The 13,083-nt window shown below is 53.3% G+C and overlaps 2 protein-coding genes across 2 annotated transcripts in view; one reads left to right on the plus strand and one right to left on the minus strand.

The window, feature by feature from the left end:
• SLC5A10 (solute carrier family 5 member 10) overlaps positions 1–13,083 on the plus strand; it is a 92,265-nt gene that overhangs the window by 55,693 nt on the left and 23,489 nt on the right. The gene's annotated exons all lie outside the window — the stretch shown is intronic.
• The window catches only part of FAM83G (family with sequence similarity 83 member G), a 32,270-nt gene that overhangs the window by 11,723 nt on the left and 7,464 nt on the right, over positions 1–13,083 (minus strand). The window contains exon 2 of the mRNA XM_007941470.1: positions 6,008–6,175. Within this exon, the coding sequence (XP_007939661.1) occupies positions 6,008–6,175 (168 nt within the window). The remainder of the gene's footprint in view (positions 1–6,007; positions 6,176–13,083) is intronic.

Raw genomic sequence — 13,083 nt, forward strand, 5'->3', positions numbered from 1 at the left:
CTGACCAACCATGCTAGGCCCCCAGTGCAGGCAGAGATCTCTGTACCCGGGCCCCTGTGGAGGTGAGGAGGTGGCAGTAACACAAGCAATCAGAGGTCAAGGCCTATGCAGGGTAACTCCAGGTGTGGGGTTAGGGGCTCCTGGGCAGGAAGGGGCAGCAGAGAAGGGGCAGCACAACACCTAAGAATCTGAATGCCTGGAGTGCCTGGCAGGGAGGATAAGAAGCCCACAGGGCAGCTTGTTGGGGGCTCAGGAACCATAAGGCCAGGCCCAGGGCAGCAGAAGCCATGGGATGTGGGGGGAGTTGAGGTGGGGAGTGCCCACAGGCATCTGATCTATGAGCTCAAGAACAGCTTCCAGGCCCCAGTGTGGGGAGATGACAGGGAGAAGATGGGGGAGACTATGTGTGGTGGGGCAGCAAGAAGAAGGGGTGGGCTGGGAAAACCAGCTTTCCCTCAACTGCAGCCTATGCCCCTGGCTGCTCTGTGTTCTTGCCTAAGGATGACAGGAGGTCCCAGGCTTCTCTACACAGTAATCGAGGTTCCCACGTGATGCCCACTGGCTGTTGTGCCAGCTGGTTGCTTAGAGAGCAGGCACAATGGGCATGTTGCTGGGCCCAGCCCAGGAGCAAGATAAGCCTCGGCTCCTGGGCAGGCAGGCGGCTCCCCCTTACAGGCAGGCGGCTCTCCCTTACAGGCAGGCGGCTCTCCCTTACAGGCAGGCAGGCAGGCAGCTTGTCTGCACAGGGCCAGCTCAGCAGGAAGCTGGCCACAGCCCACGGCAATTATTGCTCATGACTTTACACCCAATATGGAGCATACTCAGGGAGAAAAGGTAGAATGAAGCTCCCCTGCTGTCACCTGTGGCCACCCTACCACCTTGTCCCAGAGGAGGGCTCTGAAGCTCAGCCATTCACTCAGAGAGATACAGCCCCCCTGAGGGCATGGGGCACTGAGCCCCCCAACTTGTGCTGATTCTCAGCAAGTCCCTTTCTGGGCCTTAGTTTTCCCGCTTGCATGCTGGGCAGTTGGCCTTGAAGGCCTATCTGACCCTGGGGCCCAGCAGCAGGTAAGGGCTTGTGGAAGGAAACCCATCTGGCCCCATGGCCAGTTCTCTTGCCTGTCTGTTCCTGGGTGGAACCACCCTATGGGGCCTGGCCCGCATGAGGTAATGTCTCCAGAGTCCGGGCTCGGTGAGCAGAGGTGGAGATGCCACAGAGCTGCATTGTCTTAGAGCTCCCAGGACATCCCAGCAGGGCATGAAGATGAGGGCAGGGGGCGGGGGTACGGTCATCTGCATCAGCATGTGCTAGAGGTCCAGGGTGTGTCCCTTGGGACCTCAGTTTTCTCATATGTAAAATAGGGTGGCAAAGTCCCTGGGAGGACACAAGGGGTGAGTTGGGGGGACAAGAGGAGATGGCCAGGCACAGGGAGGGGTGGCTAAACACCAGGGCTGGGCAAAGACTCAGCCACTTGCTTGGTGTCTCCCCTCCCCCCAGCAGACCTCCAGGCCTCTGTGCTCACATGAGAGACTTGACCCTAACTCAACTCACCCTATGCTAAGCCTACAAGCACCACCTCCTAGTGAAGGATGGGTCGGGAGGGGCATACTCAAGCTCAGAGATCAGATGGGGCCAACAACTTGGACTATCCACACCTAGCATTCTTATCTATGAAGAGGACGTAAGTGTCCTAGGGACACTGTAAAGACTACAGGAGGATGTGATTAGTAGAGGGGCTAGGAAGTTGCCTAGGCTCAGTGGGAGCTCCACAATTGTGAGATGACAAAATGAGGTGTGACTGTGCAGGCTATGCTTGGAGGAGTATGAAAACTGGCATGGGGGCAGACACACGAGGATGACAAGGGCTTGCTGGGGAGGCCGAGGTGCCGACCATATCTCACAAACAGCAAAGTGGGGCTTGGTGTGAGGCAGGGACTGAGGTCAAGTCCAAGAGGCCAAGTCTAGGTCTCAGGCCCCCCAGAGCTGCCTCTCACTTGCTCCCTACTCTCTGTGGGGCCTGTCAGCACCTCTGACCTCAGGAGTGGGGAGTGAGACACTTGGTGACCAGGCAAGGTCAGGCCAGGTTAGGGGCGAACAGGAGACAGAGGCCCAATCCAGGAGGCAGAGCCTTATCATTCCCTGATGGATCCCTGGTGTGCTGGGCCCCACTAAGTCTCCACTTCCTCAGAAAAGTAGAGCTGGAGGGCAATGTGCACCCCTTTCCAGGCTGTCCTGAGGCTCTTTGTTAACCACCTTTGTCCCTAGGTGGAGACACGTGGCCGCTCTGGGAAGAACCTTGACTGGCTCTCCCTAGATGAAAGTTGCTCATCCTCGGCAGAAATGGCATTCAGGCTGAGCCATTCTTGCTGGTGGAGGTGGTCTTTCGTGCTGTCAGATGTTGAGCAGCACCCCTGTCTCTGCCCACTAGACATCAGCACCTCCCCAGCTGTGATATCCAAAAGTGTCTCTGGACACTGCCACTTATCCCCAGGGGGCTGGTTAACTGCTACGCCCTACTTGGAATCTACTGCAGACACAGGCAAGGATACCCTGGGTCCTGGGAAGGGTGGGGCAGGCTGCTCTGTGTGGACCAGGGCTGAGCTACATCCTTGTGTCCTTGCTGAGTGTCTCCTCCACTGTCTGGTGGGGCTGCCTTGTTCATCAGAAGTGGGTCTGGCCTGTGTTCAGTGGCCACTGCTGGTTTTTCCAGTTTGGCTGCACAAAGCTGGCTCATTTTTCAGGCTAACCAAGCATCTGGCAGCTCCTGGACCATCCTGAGCTACAAGCATAGAGGCCTACTTGGCTCCCTCAGAACCCAGGGTCACCTCCAGTGTGTGGTCCAGCCCTGTGGCCCTGACCAGCAGGTGGGAAGGTGGAAGAACTGGGTCCTCCCCTGGCATAGTGCTCCCAAGGCTTGTTTCCACATTTGTAAATTGGGGGTACCCTCCATGTACCCTACTTTTGGACTTCTGGGGGCATGCTCTATCACCAGAAAGGGTTGCCAGGTCTAACTGGGGTGGCTAGTGTATGTGCTCCACCTTATCTGGAGGCCAGAAGACAGAGCAGCCCCACAATAGGTAGTGGTTTCCAGAGCATGTGAGGGTGGGAGGAAGGAGGCTTAGGGTACAGGCTGAGGGGGGCTGCCTGGAGTCATGGGGTGAGGAAGCTCTTCAGCCAGGGTCTCCCAGGAGGGGCCATGTTCCTAGATGATGAGAGGCAGGCAGGGAGGCCATTCCTGAGTACCTGTTGCACATGGCCTCCTTTCCTCCCCACAGCAGCCTACCATGTAAGTGATGCTGTTCCCATTCCACAGATCAGAAGGTAGAGACCCAGAAAGGTCCTGTGACTGCCCAGGCTCCAGTGCCTATGCAGTGCTAGGGCTTGGGCAGGCACCTGACCTTGACCACAGGAGCGGAGCACCCTGTGGCCACAAGTGTGACTCCAACAGGTTCACCCAAGCAGCTCTGTATCTGGATCCACAGGAGCCAGGGCAGGTTGGTGCAGGGCTGGGCAGGGGTGCTGGTGGCCTAGGGATTACTGTGAGGAAGTGTTCCTGAGACAGGCCCCAGCCCAACCAGCCTGAGGGCAGGGAGGCAGGCCCTTTACACGGCAACACCTGGCTGGGCTGGGCCCACAGGACCCACTAGCCACTGCTCAGAGCTGCAGAGGGATGGACGGGCTCAGAGGTGAGAATGAGGAAGCCAGTATCACACTTTCCCATGAAGGTGGTACCCAGCCTTCCCATGGTGCTGGTGGTGACATCACTATAAGTGTGGGTGTGCACTTCCTGCCCAGAGCAGGTGGATGGCAGGCAAGGCAGGTAGGGCCAGAGACCCCCAGTGTGCCCTCTCCTGATGTAAGGTGGTTGACAGTGGTCAGAGTCATCAGTGACCGGCTGAAGGGTGGGAGGGTGGGGAGGCCTCACATCCAGCCCCCTCCCCACCCCTGCCCACGGCCTTGGACTTCTAATTTATTGTTTTTGTCAGCAGCTGCGTGACTTCCCTGAGCTGGCAGAGAATTTTTACAGCCATCCTCTCCTTTAATTTCATTCTCAAGCTGCTCTTGGAGGCATCATGCTGGCCATGCATAGCAGAAGCTTGGAGATGTGGCGGTGCCACCCTGACTGGCACATATGGGCAGGTGGCATGGCGGTCACCCAGCTTCTGTGGCCTCCTTTTACATTTCAAGTTCTTGTTCCTGGAGCTTAGGTCTAGCCCCTGACTTTTTAGATGCCTGTGGGCAAGTCACCACCCCCTTAGGCCTCGGTTTTCCCATTTGTCTCACAGGAACCTCACTGGTACAGACTCAAGGTCCCTTCTGCCTTGGGCAACTCACTGCAGAGCTGCAGTAAACGCTTCAGCTCTCTGTGGCACAGGAGAGCAGGGCTGGCCTTGCAGCATGCTGCCAGTCTCTGTGCCATGTCCTTAGCCCACCTTAGTGCCTCCCACTTCCTGGGAGCTTGGAAAATTGCAAGGAGAGAAGCAGCCACAATGGTCTTGCTAAGGGCCTGTGGTATGGGACAAGGACACTGCAGTTTCCTGCCACTCTTCATCAATGAGGCCCCTCCATAAACTTCAGACAAGATGGGTGATAGGTGATAGGATGTGTATACAGCATCTAGCTGGGCAGAGGATGTGCACAGTGTGAGGGGTGCATGAAGTCTCTGCTGGAGCCTTGGGAGAGCTGGACAGAGCGAACACCTGCAGGGTGAGGCCTTAGTGGCTGTCTTTGAGAAAATGAGTTCTGTGCTCCAGTCCACCCCCGTGAGCTGTTGGCCACGGAAGCGTCATGCTCAGTGGTTATTACTACACTGTGGGTGGGCAGGGTGGCTTGTAGGGCTTGTGGTCAGCGTACCTAGGAGACCACATGAAACATCCTGACAGCCACAGACCCGCCTGGGGAGCTCATGCCCTAACTGAAAGGACTCACCTGGGAAAGGAGGTGCGGTGCACTTGACAAGTGTGGGATCCTGGACCCTTTTTAACTAGCCTGGTGCTGTCCCTTCTCCCTGGCCTTCTGTCTGGATTCCAGGCCTGAAGCCTGAGGAATTCCAACAGCCTGACCACAGTGCTGAGACAGAGGCTCTGCTGCTGATTCCTTGCCCCTTCATCTATAATGTACAGCAGTGATACCCTGGGTGCGTGACTCCTCACCTATCAAATGCAAACAGCTGCCTTAGCCCATTGGTCGTTTCAAGAATTAAATAAGTTAACTGTGTAAAGTGCCTGGAATGGGCCTAGCATGTACCAGACACTACAAAAGGATTAACTGTCATTGTGCATGATGAAGACCTTCCTCTAGGATGACCTTCTGCATACAGTAGGTGCCAAGCGATGGCTGAGTGGAGGGAAGGTTCCTCCTGCCCATCCAAGGCACCAAATGCAGAAGAGGTTGGCAACATCAGCTCATCAGCCCCTATCTGAACTGGGAGATCCTGGAACCCACAAAGGGGAGGGAATGATGTCCCAAAGTTAACTAAGCCAGGCAGCAATGGGGGTCAGGCCTGTCCCCACCCCAGAGGCACCAGCCTGCTCTCAAACCCTGTCTTGGCCTTGGCTTCCACTGGGCACCCCAAGAGGCCGCTTCTCCTCTGTTCTTGCTCTTTGAATCCACTTCAACTTGGCACCATCATGCAAGCCTTCCCTGACGCCTACCATGAGCACAGCTTCTCTGTAGTCTGCATACTAAAACCAATGGGTGGATGTGCTAACGAAACAAGTAACAGCTTAATCCAAGAGAAGACATTCTGGGAGTTGGAGTTGACTGAGGAGGGATGAGTACCCTGTTGTTGGAGGTGTGCAAACAAAGACAGAGAGCCAATGTGAAATAACACAGGAAGCAGTACATGGTACAGGGCCAGTATTGACCACACCTCTGACCACTGGAGGAAATGACTGACCACTGGCTGGGTGTCTCTGAGATCATTCAACTCTGTGTCTGGCACAGGGCTCTATCTAGAGTGTTTGCTGACTGACTGAATGGCCTTGCTGCCCAGGCCCTGCTCACCTTGAGGTGACCTAGGTGCATGCGGGCCCGCTCACACATGTGCAGGAAGTACTTGACACTGCTCTCATCCACGATGATGTACACAGCCACCTTCCTCTTGAAGCCGGCATCCAGCAGGTCCTTGAAGATGTCCACATCGGTAAACATGTCCATGACCACAGCAATTACCTGGAGCAGGAAGAGCACAGCTTGTTAGATGGCCAGCAGTGGGACTCACTGCTTTCCCACCCTACTCCCAGCAGCTTCAGGATAGGAGGGGATGGCAGTGAAAGGTGTCTACTCAGGATATGGGGAGCATTCTGACTCCAGAGTTCTAGGTCAGAAGTCCACACTGAGGGTATAGAGGTTCTCAGTGGCATGTACTGGCATCTCTGGGGGGGCAGGGAATAGGGAAGAAACATTCAATATACCTGTTGTTCTTGTAATTCAAAACTACAGAAAACAAAGCTCAGCTAATCCGAGGTGAGAAACGCAAAGAGAAGGGTGAGAAAGTGCAGGGATGGACCCTGGATCAAGGAGAAGCCTGGCCCAAGGAGAAGCCTGGGTCATGCCTGGTCTAGAAAGTTCTTGAGTCAGGAGGGGTCCTGTGTGCTGCCTCTTCTTCCTTCCCTGCTGGTGTCCAGGTTCTCTGAGGGCAGGCTCTGAGAGGGAAATGAGGTCCAACCAAGCCCTGGGGTCTTGGTTCTTGCCCATTCCTGGGAGCCATTCCTGAACCAGGGCAGACCATACCAGTGCCCTGCTCCTGGCTACCCTGGGGTGCTGAGGTAACTGGGGGAGGAAGGACAACCACCAGGGAAAGAGGAGGAGCTTCCCTACCTCGCTGGTGTGGACTCTGGCCTCCCACCTGTCTGTTTGGACAGAGCCCAACCAAGCATGTGCCCTTCTGATCATCTGATAAGGTCAGTCACCTCACCACAGGTAAGTTCCATCTCCTGGGCATGACTTAGGGTGGAGCCCCAGAGGTCAGGGTACATCAGCTCCATCTCCAGACCAGCATAGCCCAACTGTTCATAGCAGTGTCCACATTCATGAAGGTACAGTGGTGAGGGCAAGAAGCCAGTGTACAGGGGTGGGATGCAGGCAGAAGAGAGGGCTGTGGGGCTAACCCTCTCTTCTGGAACCTACCAGCCCACCAACCAGGACGTGCTTGGATAACCTTATGTCTCCTGGGGAGCTCTGTGAGGAGACCAGGGTGGAGGGTCCCTTGGTGCCTACAAGGCCCCCTGTCTCTCAATCACCCCCTCCGCTCTCTGTCCCCATCGTCGTCTATCAGCTTGTTGTACCATGGTGGCTTATGTGATGCTGTGATACTAGAAGCTAGGCCTAGCCCAGCCACAGGCAGCACTAAGAGACAGGGTGTTCTTGCAGCCCAGCCTCCTGGAACCTTCCAAGACACTGTGGTGGTGGGGTCTCAATTTGCAGCTACACAAACAAAGCAAGTCCTAAACTACCATAAATACCTAGGGTCTCTGGCCCCCTTCCTGGGAATGGTATTTTGTCTCAGAACCAAGGTGTACTGCCCACTGACTGGCTGGGGCATGGGATTCTCCTGTCCTCTGGGGGCACAACCACTTGACCTGTGCATCTCTGAAGGGCTGTCTTGTCACGAAGGGCATAGGCACAGTCTATGCAGGGGCCAGCAGGGCTAAGCTGAGGTAGGGGTCTGCACCAGAGAAAGTTGTACTCTCTGACTCCCAAAGCTGCCTAAGTTAGGCAGTGGTTTGAGAGGGAGTGAGTTTCCCATCCCAGTAGATGTCCAAGGAAAGGCCAGAGACTGCTTATAGAGGCATGGCAGAGAAGAGGGATGAGGCCAATAGAATCTGCAATCACACATACAATGTAGAGTCAGGGATGGAGTGGGCCACAATGGCCTTGGACATTCAGGGTCAGGAAACCTTGAGGTGGTTGGAGCAGGGACTTCCTCTTCTGAGATCACAAAGTCCCAGGGTCTACCCACCCTAGGGTCCCCTGGACAAGACACCACTGGGCACACAGCCTTACATGCCACCCTGGAAAGGAGCTGAATTTGGGGCACAGTCAGCATGCTTCTCCCTGAGGCACAGGGCCCCACCACGAGCCAGGGGCTAGCCCTGACAGACAGGAACTTGCCCTGGGTTCAGGCTAGGGGAATGTGCCCCAGCAGGACTGTGCCATTGGTGCTGTGCCCCTTGTCACCCTCTGGCAGGTGGGAGCCCTGATCCCAGGCACTGCTGGGGGTTAGAGCATTGGGGCCTGCCCTGCAGTGGGTCCCACAAGGTCCATGGTCAGACTGTGGCTCTCTCAGGCACTGGGCTAGATGCCTGGGGGTGGCTGGAGGAGGACTGATAAGAGGAGAGCCTCAGCATGTGTGGGGCTGCTGATGCTGGGGGCAGTGGGGCCCTGATGCTTCCAGGCAGGCACTCCAGGTAGCCTGGTCTACAGTCAGACCTAAAAGGTCTCTAGAGGTCCTCTAGTCCTACCCTGTTGTCCCTGTTTTGCAGATTGGAAAGCTGGGGCTAGAAAGCCAATGATCATGACCAGAGTCTTGGGCCCCTGCAGCCCCTTCTGTTCAAGAGAGTGTAAGCCAGCTCTGCCCTTGTGCCACATGCCATGCTTGACCACTATTACACTATCTGTCCTCCCTACTACCCAGTCAAGGGCACTGAGGCACAAATGGACCCTTCCTTACCCAGGAGTCTCCAGCACCAGTTGCTTGGGACACTGTGACCCATTCAGGCAGAGCTCCTGCCTGCACAGTGCAGCACAGCTATGGGCAACTTTGACTACAGACAGCTGCACAGACAGCTCAGTCTAGGAACCACTCCAGAAGCTGAGGTAGACAAAGCCCCCCTGCAGGCCTCAGTTTCCCCATGTGTCACTGGGGATGTTGGCTTGGCTCATCTCTAAGGTCTATCTGCTCAAAAGTCTGGGACTAGAAAAGGAGGGCTCAGTTGGCCCTGCCTGGAGACCCTACACCCTGCAGGCCCCACGCCCACATACTTCTAATGGTAAGGGATGGAGCAGGTTGGGGAGGCTGGTGTCTAGACCCCTCCCTCTGTCCACTATGGGTCAGAAGGCTACATCAGCCAAGGCCACACCAACCTCTGTCATGTCCTCAAGAGTTGCTATACCAACTGCCTATTCCTTAGGAGATGAGGTCTGGGGGCAGGTCTGTGGGTGAGACCACCAAGAGACTCCATACCCAGGACTTGGTGTCCCAAGCAGTAGACAGGCAGGCAGCTCCCAGCACAGCTCAGTTCCCAAGGAAGGAGCCTTGGGGCCTCACTTTCTTTTCTAATTGGGAAAACTGTCTGTGAGGGCCCAGGGTCCCCAAAAATGCAGGAACAGAGCCTAGGAGGGGCCTGGTTTTCTTGATGACCCCTGGGTCCTTGCACCAAGAGTGGAAGTGTGGGGCTGCTATAACACTGAGAAGAGGTGGGAGGAGGGCAGAGGCTGGGCCAGCAGAGCAGAGGTTGGTTGGATGGGAGCCAGGAAAATGTTGGCAGAGGCCTGGGCTCGGTGCTGGGGAGCGAGTGCCCTGCCTGATACTGTCAGTGCTTGGGCATGCCGACAGTGAGGCCAGATCTCTTTCTGCTCTTCATACCCAAAGGCCTCCTGTACATCTCCTGAGGGTGTAATATGTGCAAGGCCAAAATGTGCTCTGCCTCTCTGGGCCTGGTCTCTATGCCTCCTTTGCCTTCTACCCTTGCTCCACCCACAGACCCTGCCTCCTGCCTGTGCTTCAAATCCTCACTTCCCTCCCACGGGCCAAGGCTGTCTGTGGCTGGGTCATTGCACTGGCCTTTGTACCATATCCTGATGGTGTCAGATGTCCGTAATATCCTTGGGACAGAGGCAAGCTATAGGCAACCACCCCACATTAGCACTGCAGAAACTGTATGGTCCAGAGTGGGAGAAGACTGGCCCAAGGTCCTACCATAAGCACCTCCAGTATCTGAGTGGCCACCAGGGAGGCAGCATCTGTGTCCCAAAGGAGCGAATCCCCATGCTGTGGCTGCCACCCACAGCAGATGCTGCCTTAAGTCCTGTAAGAGCTGCTGCTACTCACATCGGGCAGAAGCTGCAGGTCAGCTAGAATAGGTGCCTTCCCCACAGTCTAGTGGCACTCAAAGGTCCCCGAGCTAAGAACAGATGGATCCAGAGTTGGAGCTTCTGTGCTTTAGGTGAGTTAAAGCTCCAGGCTCTGGGTGAGCTGCCTTGTCTCTCTGGGCTTGTTTCCTCATTTGTCAAATGAGAAGGTAGGTATGGTGTCTCATGGCCTGTCCTGCTCTATAGTCCTGCCAATGACGCCCAGGTGCCCAGCATGGCTTGTCTAGACCAGTTGAGCATGTAGCCAAGCCTGCAGGCCACAGAGAGGGAGTCCCTGGCCCCCGCGGCCCCACCTCCCTCTTTCACCATTACCACAGGCTCCATGCCTCACTGGGTTCAGACACCCTGTCTGTGGTGCCCCAGTACCCACAACCAGTGTTTTCTAACATTCCTGTGACCACAGACATGTACTGTGGGGGCGGTTGGGTAAAGCAGATCTCTATGGAAGTGCCTTGCAGGAGGCACAGGGTGAGTGGGGCCAGGTTGGTACTGCAGTTGGCAACCGGCCTGAGGGACAAAGGATCTGCATCAGGGTGGGCCCAGCCACAACAAGTGAGTTGAGGGATGCATCATCTTTCAAGGCCTAGACCCTGAGACCTGGTGTGGGAGTTTTCCACCTGGAACCAACCACTGGCAGGTGACAACCCTCTGTAATGGCTCCACTTGCCTCTTATTTCACAGGCTACAGAAATTTTCAGAGGTGGCTCAGAGCAGAGCCAGCCAAGGCCTCTATCTCTAAGTGCTCTGAAGTGGATAGCAGAGACTCATCCCCTCCCACCAACATAGTACTTGTGAGAGTTAAGTGCTCAGGAAATGCCAGCTCCTCCTTATCTTCCTCCTCCTGTCCCACTAACCCAGGTCTTATTCTGCCCTCTGTGGTAGACAGACCAGGAGCCATCAGCCCACACATAAGCCAGTTCCCTCCATGCCAACTGGAAGGATGATGGGAAAGCAGTAAGTGACATGTCAAGGCTGCTCCCAGGAATGGCACAGGGAACTTTGCAGACTGTCTTAACTGTTGAGATGATGACTGCCAAAAGATCCTGAATGCAATTTCCACTTCCAACCACAACAGAAAAACAGAGACTGGATTTATCCTCTTGCCTTAAACAACAGAAGACCAGACAAAATATATGAAACAATGGTTTTCAGACATGGACAACAGGTGGTGCAGCACAGTGATCCCTGAGATCCCTGAGAGCGGGAAAATAAGGTGAGCCCTTGGTGCCCCAACTCACTGCCTATGGGCCATGGCATAGGGAAGGGGAACCCAGGTGGAGTTCAGTGGTTTCCCTGAGTTGAGGGGACAGGGTTTAGAGTTTGGCAGCTAGAGGTTGCAGGAAAGAGTACTAGAGAGGAGAGAACTGCATAGAGAGAATCCAGAAATTGGCAGAGGATCCTCCTCAAGTCTTCAATGACAAATGACCAGCACATGGATGTGAGGAAATGACTGAGACTGGGGAAAGAACCACTGAAAAGGAGCAGGAGGAGCAGCTGCTGTGCTCATACAAGACCAGGAATAATTCATGTTCCCACCACCCAGAGTGGAAACACCTTCTAACACACAGGGCATGGAATAGAGTCTTCAGTAGGTATTGTCTCAGGAGTAGGGCAAGTAAGCCCTAGACCAGAGGTTGGCAAACTTTTTCTGTAAAGAACCAGATAGTAAATATTTTAGACTTTGTGGGCCATACAATCTCTCACACAACTACTCAACTCTACTGCTGTAGTATGAAAGCAGCCATACACAATATATAAATGAATGTATATGTCTACATTTCAATTAAACACTATCTACAAAAGCAAGCAGTACACTGGATTTGGCTTGTGGTCACTAGTTTGCCAATCCTTACCTTAGAATAATGTCTGCTCTGGTCCTGCCTAATAAAGTTTAAAGGCTAAGCCTCAAAAGCATTAAATTGTTTTCAAGTAGCTTAATTGTACCCCAGAACAAAGACCTCAAATATTTGAAAGAATAAACCTCCAGCACCCCACAATATAAAATTCACCATGTCTGGCATCTAATCAGAAATTACTAGCCACTTCAAGAAACAGGAAATAATGATCCACATGAGAAAAATCAATCAAAACTGGCCCAGAACTGATTATAGATGTTAGAATGGGCAGGCATAGACATGAAAACAGTTATAAATTTATTCCATATGTTCAAAAAGTTAAGTAGACATGGAAGATCTTTTTCAAAAGACCCAAATTGAACTTCAAAAGGTGAAAACTAAAACATTTGAGATGAAAAATACACTGGATGGGATTAATAGCAGATTAGACACCATAGAAGCAAACAAAGATGGCGAACTTTAAGATATAACAAAAACTATCCAAAATGACACACAGAGACTGAGAAAAAAAAACATCATCAGAGCATCAGTGAACTTGTGGGTAAACTTCAAGTGGTATAATATACTTATAATTGGAATCTTAGAAGGTGGGAAGAGGAAAGAGAAAAACATTTGAAAAAAATAATGGCCAAAACATTTCTACATTTGATGAAAACTATAAATCCACAGGTCCAAGAAGTTCAATGAATTCCAAACAGAAGAGACTAGAATAAAATCACATCAAGGCACATCAAATCAAATTGCTTAAAAGCAGCCAGAGGAAAAAAGAACATTACATATTGAGGAGCAAGGATTACAATAAACTTCTCATGGAAACAATGCAAGCCAGAAAACAATATAGCAACATCTTCAAAGTACTGAAGGGGAAAAAAGTCAACCTAGAATTCTATACCCAGAGTAAATCTTTTTCAAAACCAAAGGTGAAACAAAGACTTTCTCAGACACACAAAAGGTGAGAGAATTTATCCCCAGCAAATGTTCACTACAGTTATTACCACTTCTTCTACAGATGGCAAAACAGGCCTCAGGGGATTGCAGTTCCCTCCATGTGGAGATAAAGGAGCAGCCTGGTTCAGGCTCAGGACTCCACTTCTTTTACTGGGATGTGAGGGTATAGAATGGAGACAGGAA

Source organism: Orycteropus afer, unplaced genomic scaffold (assembly GCF_000298275.1).
Source record: "Orycteropus afer afer isolate SDZICR_OR568_19922 unplaced genomic scaffold, OryAfe1.0 scaffold00080, whole genome shotgun sequence".
NCBI classification, from domain to species: domain Eukaryota; kingdom Metazoa; phylum Chordata; class Mammalia; order Tubulidentata; family Orycteropodidae; genus Orycteropus; species Orycteropus afer.